This window comes from Ostrea edulis, chromosome 4, assembly GCF_947568905.1.
Source record: "Ostrea edulis chromosome 4, xbOstEdul1.1, whole genome shotgun sequence".
In the NCBI taxonomy this organism is placed as follows: Eukaryota; Metazoa; Mollusca; class Bivalvia; order Ostreida; family Ostreidae; genus Ostrea; species Ostrea edulis.
Window position 1 is genome coordinate 35,643,634 of NC_079167.1, and position 11,926 is coordinate 35,655,559.

The window sequence follows — 11,926 nt, forward strand, 5'->3', positions numbered from 1 at the left end:
ATCATGGTCCTGTTGTTCTTGAGAAGAAGATTCTAAAATATTTTTCCTATAAATCTATTGTGGCCCCATTTTACCCCCAGGATCATGATTTAAATAAACTTGAATTTACTCTATGTCAGAAAGCTTTCACATAAATTTCAACTTTTCTGGCCAAGTGGATCTTAAGAAGAAGTTTACCATCTATCTATATGTAAATTTTGATCCCCTTTTGTCACCCCACCCTCTCCCCTAAGGGCCATGATTTGAGCAAACTGGAATCTGCACTATGTCAGGAACCTTTAATGTAAATTTCAACTTTTCTGACCAAGTGGTTCTTAAAGAAGATTTTTAAATGACCCCACTCTATTATTGCCCATTTTTTTTATTATCTCCCCTAGGATGGTGGCATGGACCTTCATTTCAACAAATTTCTATTCCATTCACCCTAGGATGATTTGTATCAAGTTTGATTTAAATTGGCCCTGTGGTTCTGGGAAAGAACTTGAAAATGAGAAAAGTTTACTGATAGACAGACAGATGACAGACAAAAGACGATCAAAAAAGCTCAGGTGAGCAAAAATAAGAGCATGATGAAAAGACCATGGAAAATTAAATAAACATGAGTATAGGTTGCCTGCATGTCTCTGAGTGGCATATCAAATCTGAGACTTACTGCATCATACAATGCCTTGAACTCTCAAAATGAGGGGTCTAAAATTTCACTTTGATCTTATTTTTCACAGGCCCTCTACTTAGTGGTGGCTACAGTGCAACTCAGTCACATTAGACCCCAGTTACTCAAAGAGATTTAGATTGATGTAGGACCAGATCCGTTTTGAAAAGATCAATCTTAATCCATTGTAAATGCTTGATATCGGACTTGCAATGTCTGCCTCCACAGGAACTTTATTAAAGATTTATCCTTTTTTTTTTTTGAAATTCAATCTTTTTTCAAGTGTAAATATTAAGATCGATTGTTTTCGATCTTTATAAAAATGAAACTGAAAGCTGGATATGTCTGACGGCACAAATAAAATTTTCAATCAATGGACTGTGCGTGATGCTACATTCATTTGGATTTGATTACTAAGATGCTTCACCTTCCAAACATAAATTTTTCTGTTTCAATTATTTGGAAATTCAATATTGGATCAGAATGTTTCACTGGTGATATTTGAATGAATGAGCGCTTTGGACTGAGTGCAAAACTTATACTTAATGTAAATTATTCAGAAAACTATGCATAGGCTTGTGAAATAATTGTGTTCCTGCACAGTGGTAACCTTCCAGAAACTAGCTGTACGTTTTTAGTGGATCTGGTAAAAACCAACAATAAGGACCTCAAATCTTAAGCAGGGAGCTTTACCTGTTATTTGTTGATATTACTCATAAAATTTGTCACAATCAAAAGCTATTATGATAATTTAGCTGCCTCAAACCTCATTAACCAATCAAAAATGCAGAGTACATGACAGTTGCATTTGAAAGGTGTTTTTAGAATGTGATGACAGAAGTATAATTTGTCCTGCAAAGCTGACCAGTAACATAACTGATTTATACATAAAGATTATATTTCAAAGACATCTATGCATAATGACTGGGAATATATGCATAATGACTGTAGATCGAAGGAGTTTATGAAAGGTAATAATTTATATTTAGTTACAAGCATTATTTAAATTGTCTTCCCCCCTTACACCTGCACTCCTTTCCATTACTCCATCACCTATAATGAATATTGTATTCTGGGTCTGGGGTTATATGCCTTGTTCTGTAACCGCAGCTTATAAATTGATTGGCAACATGTGATTGACTATTTCATATTCAGGATGCATCCCAGTAACATATGTCGTATTTGTCAATATACTGGAAAATCCATACGATTGTTAACTTGTAGGGCTATCTAAGATATCGACAAGACACACATTAATGTAAATATTTGTTAAACAACTGCATTATAAATTGAATTTATGGTTCTTGGAAGATTAAACACCGTTATATATCTGTTAATTTAAAGTTCAGTTAATAGTTTTGCATGGTGCATAAAGAATATGACACAGATGTCCAGCTAAAATCAGTGATGTGTAATGGTTCACCATGGTATAAATTCTCTGGTCAAGCATGCTTTTTCAATTCTATCTATAGTTCACCCTTTTTGATCAAGACTGGGATTCAGATGTTTAATTGATATTTTCATATAACCCCCACCCCATGTAAAAACATCATATCTCCTTTTGTGACCCCAAACTTAAATTGAACCTTGGGGTAAAGATGTGAGCAAACTTGAATCTTAATTCATTGAGGATTCTTAAGTATCAATTTGAAAAATTGCACCATTGTGATTTTTGAGATATTTCTAATATTCCTTTATCTTTTAACCCCCTCTTGCTGCTCAGCCCTAACTGTGTCGGTCATAGTAAATACACTCTGCCCTGCATATTCATTTAAGATATTGTACCTTTGTGGTTTCCCCGAGAAGATTTTTAAAGAATTCTTCAAATACATGTATTTCTATGTACAATTCTGAAACCCTCTTAGGGCCCCAAACCTAAACTTGGGACTCATGGTTTGAACAAACTTGAATTGTCAGACGTTATGTAAGGAAATTTTCATACAAGTTTGGGCTTTTCTGGTTCAGTTATTGTTGAGAAGAATTTTTAAAGCACCCCCTGTCAGCACTTTTTCTTACTTTACTGTTTATACTGCATATCAGTTAGTTTTGGAGGGGTCATTTTCTAATCTGTTGTCTATGCCTGACTTCAATCACCATACTTCTGCCCCCAAAAAAATTCTTGCTGCAAAGTTCATGAAATTTGACAGTATTCTAATGCACTAATGTCACTTTAATCAATAACAATCAATAAGAGTGATAGTTTAAAAATATCAAGTATTTACCACTATCCAGATGTTATTAACAAAAATATATGTATATATGTATATTAATTGAATACATCATTTCATATGTTTATTTAAAGTGGTTATGAACATTTCACAAAGAATAAGCCTGATTTGTGATGTAAATTGGTAATCTATATTTTTTAAATCAATGACATAAGGGGTGGCAACAGCGCACTAGATAATCACTATATACTAAAAAAGGATTGTGTTTGTAGTGTGGGTATGTTTGTTTGGTGTGTTTTTTTCCAAGTTTACTTGTAATTCCCATAAAAAAAAACCCCACTAGGACACATCAGTAAACAACCAAAAGCAACTCCTGATAAAAAAATGGTAATAAATTGATGGACATTCTGATCAAAATTCAATCCCACGGATCAAATGTCCATTTCTTTAAAAAATTCTCTGAAAGATGGTATCTGACATTTACGCGAGTCAACAAGTGTAAAAAAAAAAATTGTGTGGTTCTGGTTTCCCAACCTACCCTCTTTTTTTTTTTTTATCATTGAACTGGAGTTGATTCTGTCATGATGCCATATATATGTAACAAAAATGTAGACTAACATGGATTGATAAAGTTATAAGCATTAAGTTTGTAAAGTTGTTTGATTCAATTTTTATTTGAATCCATCATTGTACTGGTAGTTGTAATGGAACTGTGTCAAAAGTGAATTCATTAACTGAACGAATCCTTCAAGGATCAAAGCTTTTGGATTCATTCGACAACATCATACCAATATTCTCCAGAGATTTTAGTGCAGTTTGTTCCTTTGCGTGTTTGTTTATATTAGTAAGCAGGATTATACAAAAGGTACCGAGAGTTAAAGTTTATGAATTTTGACCCATGGTAGATCTGAGGGCTGGTAGTTAATTGTGGCCGTGTGGAATGAACAAATCTTATTATTTACATAGTTTCTGTTTCTTAAAGCTTGTTCATAATTCACCAAAAAAAAAAACAACCAACTACAAATAGTTGCAAAAGTTATCCGAAAAAGTCAAATATTTTTAAAATCAATTTTTATGGTTAGTATGCCATGAAATACTGGAATTACAATGATCAAATACAAATACAGTAAAACATGGTTACAACGAACACGCATATAATGAATTACTGCTGATGACAAAGTGATTTACATTGCTCATGGTTTAAGCAAATCAGTAAATTCAGTAAATAAAATGAATTACGCTCATAACAAAATAGGATTGCCTGTCCTTGTTGCTTCCAGGCTTTACAATTTTTACAGTATTTGCTGACATTAATACAGATGCTGTCCTTGTTGCTTCCAGGTTTTACAATTTTTACAGTATTTGCTGACATTAATACAGATCAGCTTAATATAGCATAAACCCACTGTTTCTGCAAAGATGAATTACAATCGACAATTTGACAGACATCTACAAATGTAAAAGTATGTCCATCATACTGATTCTTACAAATAAATATCTGATTCAATTTAAATTCAAGTTAGCATATACACAGCCAACGACTTTCTATGGACACATAACCTGTAACATTTTTAACTTTCTGTGACTTTGATCTTTACACTGCAAGGAAATTTCACATGGGAACACTATAATCTGATGTCCTCAAGTGGTTAATTATAATTTTGTAGGCTCTGAATTTTGGGAGTCAGTAGGTACTAGAATTTCAGCCAGTGCATGACTTGAGGATTTTAGCAGACATTGACTGAACATGCCACTTCTAATTAATTGTCAAATTTATATAATTGTAATTGAAAGACAAATGGATTTATATACATGAGGTAAGTGTTCCCATAAATCTTCTTGTCTGACAAAAAAAAAATCAGTGGAAAGGGAAAAAAACAGAAATAAAGAGGCGACCAGAACTTGATTATTAGGCATTCAACACATAGGAAACATCATTTATCATCTCGTAAGATCAAAAGACGCATGAAATTGGCAATATAGTCGGACAATTCACCTACCTTATTTGTTAGATATTAAGAATTTATATTTTTCTAAAAAAAAAATTATTGCTACTTTAATGAAGGGCCTTAAATGAAGGATAAATAATCAAAATTGTAATTAACATATTGTTTTCTATCACTCCATGCATGACGGTGATAGGTTTTTTGTGGCCAGCCACCGGATCGTGAACCTACACAATTGACAACTGTCTGAAATAATTAAAACACGCAACACAGTTGTCGAGAGTCTAAGTTTAAATGTCAAACACACCGTGCCTATTTACCTATCATATACTGTTAAACAAATACAATACTCTCTTCAGTCCCGCTGCAGTAAAGAATTACAGTGAAATTGGAGAAGGGGTAGAACCAATGTACATATGATTACTGTTGTCTGTAGGTTAATGTGCCTGACCACCCTAAAAGTTGCCACAGATTATCATGAAGTGATAATCTACTTAATTGCTGATATTCTGCTCTGGAGGAATTCAAGATTTTTGCTTTGTATATCAAAAAAGTTTTGAGAAATTTGAAGGTGTACTTGGGTGGCAGGAGAGATAAGTCATGATAGTACTATAGTATACAAAAGCTTCAAAAATACTTTAAAGCACCTTCATTTCTTATCCAACACATTAGACGATATTGTCATGATATACTTGTTGATAATAGCACAGAATCGCAGTCTACACTGCAAGGAAATGTGTCCTGTCTATAAATAAGTATGATGTATTGTAGGTACATTAAATAGGGGCCTAAACATCGTATATCACATGTTTGTTATGACAGAGCATGCAAACGATCTGCTGTGTGCCTGATTATGGCTCCCTTGTCACTAATAATTAACACTGTCCCATGTTTTTATGCTGAGCGGTCAAGTTATGTGAATGAAATAGGTGGACAATACTTTTAAGTAAAACTTTTATTCATACAACTGGTGTTGCAATTAAACAGATGTTCTGCATCTGAATGGACAAATAACAGGTCCTAATCTGTTTCAAGGAAAATTATGTCTATTATGGCACAATGTTGACTTAGAAAATTGTAAAATGATATATAAGGTATCCAGTTTTGTTTTCACTTGTTCTTGGCTGTGAAATTTTTTACTCATTGCTTAGGCTATTGAATGTTTTCAAATCATATTTTGTAAATGGTATTTGTTGTTTTAGCACACAAACGAGATTGAGGATCTTCCTGCCCACAGTTCCATTATTTGTTGATGCCAACCACAGTTTTACTGTTTCTATAGTGACAATTCTGGGGTGTTCATCCCTCAGAATGTAGAGTCAACAGACTTATGGAACATGGAAAAATCCATGAGTCGATGCCATGATTCCTCATCCATGAAAATCATGGTTGTTTATCCGTATTGAAAGAAAATTTAACACGAAAAAATGTTTTAATAGCGGAGTCCCTTTCACAGGGAAGCTCAGAGAAGAACATATTGTTTTTCGTGCCTTTACAACAATAACGAATCAATAAGTATTGATCAGCTGAGCTGGCAGCCTCGTAAAATTGAATTAACATGAGGATAGGAACTGTGCACAAAATATAAAACTTAATATCTTGTTCTAGAAGGACTTCATATATAAGATGATCACAACATGACGTAAACAAAAAGCAAAGGTGTTTTACGAGACCTTTTCATTTACCATAACCTGTTTTTATTGGGGGGATACTTTCCCTTTTCAGCTACAGCCTCTCCAATGTAAAATATCTTTAGATTAATTATCTAGTCACCTATCACAAATTTTAACTTATCAATCCTTCCCTTACACAATCAAGGTCCTTATAGATTGCTACCTCTCTCTTGGTAATTAGCCTGTTATTAGAGAAAGAGAGAGGCCCACTACTACAGGCGGGAGACTAATTAAATCTTCCATCTCATCCAACAGATTCTTGGTTTGTCTCTGTCACCATTGTCAAGATTTACTACACTGTCAAGAACTTCTGAGTTAAAAATATAAAGCAGTTTTAACATTTAAGTACAAGAGACTTAAGCCATACCAAAATACAATTACCCAATTAAAAAATCTTCTTTTTTTTTTTACTGTTTAATCATAATTGCTGTTACAGCCTTTCCTCTGTATGACACCATGGGAGCAAAGGTGCAGAAAATTTTAGTGTTTCTAGCATCATTTTCTCATGCTAATTCAGATTTTGCTTCCAGCATTACACTGTGCTTTGCAGCTGCCTACGCTCAACTTAATGAGAACATCGGAACACACAGGAAAGGCAACTGTCACAAGGAGACACTTTTTATGTCTTATTTCCAAAAATTTCTTACATTTTGACTAAATCTATAGAAAAGAGGGGATTATTTTCTTGTTCTCTCAATAAATCTTTTATACTTTCTACAAGCATTATTTAGGTTATCCAAATTGTCGGACCTTCTGATTATCCAACAAATTCAGAGGGATTTGATGAAAATAAAAAAAAAATTTGAGGGGGGAAATTCTCAAAGAAATTTGTTTTTGAAAATTAACTTGTTTAAATTTTGTTAATTTTTACAATATTGCAATATCACAGATTATGTCATAATCTGATATATACATATCTTCAGCAATCTATGGAAATGTCAAGATGGAATCTGACATTAATTTGAAAGTAAAATTCAGACACTCAGACTCTCTGCATTTTATCATCCACCTTAATTAGCTGGAATGCTTTCCTTAGTGTTTATTGACAAACCATTGACCTCCTAGATTTATGTGGGGGCCTTTTGATAAGCCTATATCACACCTGTCAGCAGATTAATCTTTATCTCTTATCAATCTTGTGTAATCCAGACATCAAATTTACATACATGTAAACAGGTCCTTCATATTATGCAGCGTTAATGTCCCCTCAATATGGCAACTTAGGAGATAATTTCCAAACTATGGTTTGTTAATGCCAGCACATGTACATAGAAGTTCCTGAATGTACACGACTTAATTAAGTGCCATTCTTCTATAATTCAAATCAGCTTACAAGAAACATTTTCTTTTCTCTTTTACCTGTGGGAAACCCCTCTTTCATGGAGATAGTGAATTGCAGATACAAGTTGTCTCAAGAAGTCTCTGGCTTTGTCCTCTGGCAGATAGAACTGTTTGTGAGTCCTGATAAATGTCATCAAGTCTCCACCCAGGGCACCCTCCAACACTAGGCAGTAGAGAGTTGTCGCCTGCAAAATACAGAACATTTTCAATATCAAATAGATCTACCTGACTTAATTACCAAGTCACCAAATCAGAAAGTAATATTGGTCATATAATGCAATACAGTGAAACTTGTCTAATCCAACATACTTAAACATTTGAATACAGAGGATTTTTACGATACAATTCAAACTTTGGTACCGAAATACATATACAGTTTACACAACATTGCAAAACATCCAGATTACCATTTTTACTGCATGGGAATAAATATGTAATGATATGTATACGGTGAAAATGCAAAAAGGTGGTTCTGTAAGGATTTGTACAACAATGATATTTCATGTTTTATACTTTGAGTAAAATAATTATTATATATTCTAAAGTTTGTCTGTTTCAGAGGTGGATTCAGGCATTCTTTGACCTTTGTCCTTGATAGTTTCATATTTCCACAGCAATTAAGATATTCATTAACCCATCTTTTGAAAAATGAGGTGCTAGGTTTATAAAAGACCACATTAATTCAACACATAAAAGGTTTTTCAAAGTGAGAAATTACTAGATACACTACTACTTTCAATCTTGTGCATAGCTTGCATGCAACATAAATTGATCAAATATGCACATCTGCTAGATGCATGGTCTCTTTAGATTGCCAGTATAAGTTCTAAATGTTCTATGGTTTAATTCTGACATGGAAAATTAGTTATATCCTCTGGAGTACATGAATTCTTCATCAGAACAATCAAAAGAGTAGATTGCTGTGGCCTAGATGGGATAATAATTCAGAATCTGAAGTCACGAGCTCTGTTTATCTTCATGCCAATTTATGTTGCCATCTACCATGCTTTGCACACATACATCATTTCAAGCTGTAGTCATCTTATCCCAAATTCAATTTCCATTGCCTTTACTATATGTGCCTTTGCCGTGTTTACCAAATCAGCTGCACTTGTAGACTCTGATAGCAAGTCTCTGAAGTCTTTTGATGAAGATTATATATCATCATTATGGAAAATCATTTACATTTGACCCCAGTAGCCTCCATTTCCCACCATCTTACAATTATCGAAAGTCCATCCACATATGCCATGAAAGAATTTCTTTCATCTGACCTTTGATGGGTGACCTTGGCAGTGTCCGGATTTTGAAGAAAATCTTAATGACTGACAATCAACTCGCTCCACACTGGTCAAGATCATGGTGCAGGTCAAAATTGTACAGTATCACTGCCACTACATTACCATAGGTCAAAACCTATTTTGGCCAGTCATAAATCACTGTTCTATCAGAGTCAGACCATATTGATGCTCTATCCTTATTTTGTTTATACTGATCATAAAATACTAAATTTAGTGCACCAAAATATAACAACACAATGTAACATACACACCTCACAATATTACACCACTAATGTAACATACCTATATCACAATATAACACCCACTAATGTAACATATCTATATCACAATATTACACCACTAATGTAACATACCTATATCACAATATTACACCACTAATGTAACATACCTATATCACAATATTACACCCACTAATGTAACATACCTATATCACAATATTACACCACTAATGTAACATACCTATATCACAATATAACACCCACTAATGTAACATACCTATATCACAATATTACACCACTAATGTAACATACCTATATCACAATATTACACCACTAATGTAACATATCTATATCACAATATTACACCACTAATGTAACATACCTATATCACAATATTACACCACTAATGTAACATACCTATATCACAATATTACACCCACTAATGTAACATACCTATATCACAATATAACACCCACTAATGTAACATACCTATATCACAATATTACACCCACTAATGTAACATACCTATATCACAATATTACACCACTAATGTAACATACCTATATCACAATATCACACCCACTAATGTAACATACCTATATCACAATATAACACCCACTAATGTAACATACCTATATCACAATATTTCACCACTAATGTAACATACCTATATCACAATATTACACCACTAATGTAACATACCTATATCACAATATTACATCACTAATGTAACATACCTATACCACAATATTACACACACTAATGTAACATACCTATATCACAATATTACATCACTAATATAACATACCTATATCACAATATTACACCCACTAATGTAACATACCTATATCACAATATAACACCCACTAGTGTAACATATCTATATCACAATATTACACCACTAATGTAACATACCTATATCACAATATTACACCCACTAATGTAACATACACACCTCACAATATAACACCCACTAATGTAACATACCTATATCACAATATTACACCCACTAATGTAACATACCTATATCACAATATTACACCCACTAATGTAACATACCTATATCACAATATAACACCCACTAGTGTAACATACCTATATCACAATATTACACCACACTAATGTAACATACCTATATCACAATATAACACATACTAATGTAACATACCTATATCACAATATTACACCCACTAATGTAACATACCTATATCACAATATTACACCCACTAATGTAACATACCTATATCACAATATTACACCCACTAATGTAACATACCTATATCACAATATTACACCCACTAATGTAACATACCTATATCACAATATTACACCCACTAATGTAACATACCTATATCACAATATTACACCCACTAATGTAACATACCTATATCACAATATTACACCACTAATGTAACATATCTATATCACAATATTACACCCACTAATGTAACATACCTATATCACAATATTACACCCACTAATGTAACATACCTATATCACAATATTACACCCACTAATGTAACATACCTATATCACAATATTACACCCACTAATGTAACATATCTATATCACAATATTACACCCACTAGTGTAACATACCTATATCACAATATTACACCCACCAGTGTAACATATCTATATCACAATATTACATCACTAATATAATATACCTATATCACAATATAACACCCACTAATGTAACATACCTATATCACAATATTACACCACTAATGTAACATATCTATATCACAATATTACACCCACTAATGTAACATACCTATATCACAATATAACACCCACTAATGTAACATATCTATATCACAATATTACACCCACTAATGTAACATACCTATATCACAATATTACACCCACTAGTGTAACATACCTATATCACAATATAACACCACCAGTGTAACATATCACAATATGTTTATTTCACATCCCGTCAAGAATTTTTCACTCATATTGAGACATCACCAGCTGAAGGTGGAGTACCACAAATTTAGACCTATGCTTATGAAAGGTGAAGATAACGAACAGTGATCAATCTCATAACTCCTAGACAGGTGAAGATAACGAACAGTGATCAATCTCATAACTCCTATAAAGGTGAAGATAACAAACAGTGATCAATCTCATAACTCCTATAAAGGTGACGATAACGAACAGTGATCAATTTCATAACTCCTATAAAGGTGAAGATAATGAACAGTGATCAATCTCATAACTCCTATAAAGAAGAAGATAACAAACAGTGATCAATCTCATAACTCCTATAAAGGTGAAGATAACGAACAGTGATCAATCTCATAACTCCTATAAGCAACACAAAATAGATAGTTGGGCAAACACGGACCCCTGGACACACCAGAGGTGGGATCAGGTGCCTAGGAGGAGTAAGCATCCCTCTTATAGCACTCAAGGCCATAGCAGAAAGGGTTCTTTAGCATACCAACACTTGCTGTGACACGGGACCTCCATTTTTAAGGTCATATCCGAAAGACCCGTGGTTCTCACTTCTAAATTCCAAGCATTTGGTGAAGGAGCAATCACTACATATTTTTATGTCTTAGGTTTGACGCAGTCATGGCACGAGTGGGACTCGAACTCACAACCTCCTGGTTACG

General features: G+C 33.5%; 1 protein-coding gene across 9 annotated transcripts in view; it reads right to left on the reverse strand.

Moving 5' to 3' along the window:
• The window catches only part of LOC125669810 (hormonally up-regulated neu tumor-associated kinase homolog A-like), a 94,562-nt gene that overhangs the window by 65,514 nt on the left and 17,122 nt on the right, over window positions 1-11,926 (reverse strand). For all 9 annotated transcript variants that reach the window (XM_048904607.2, XM_048904614.2, XM_048904611.2 and 6 more), the window contains one exon: window positions 7,799-7,965. In XM_048904607.2, the coding sequence (XP_048760564.2) occupies window positions 7,799-7,965 (167 nt within the window). The remainder of the gene's footprint in view (window positions 1-7,798; window positions 7,966-11,926) is intronic.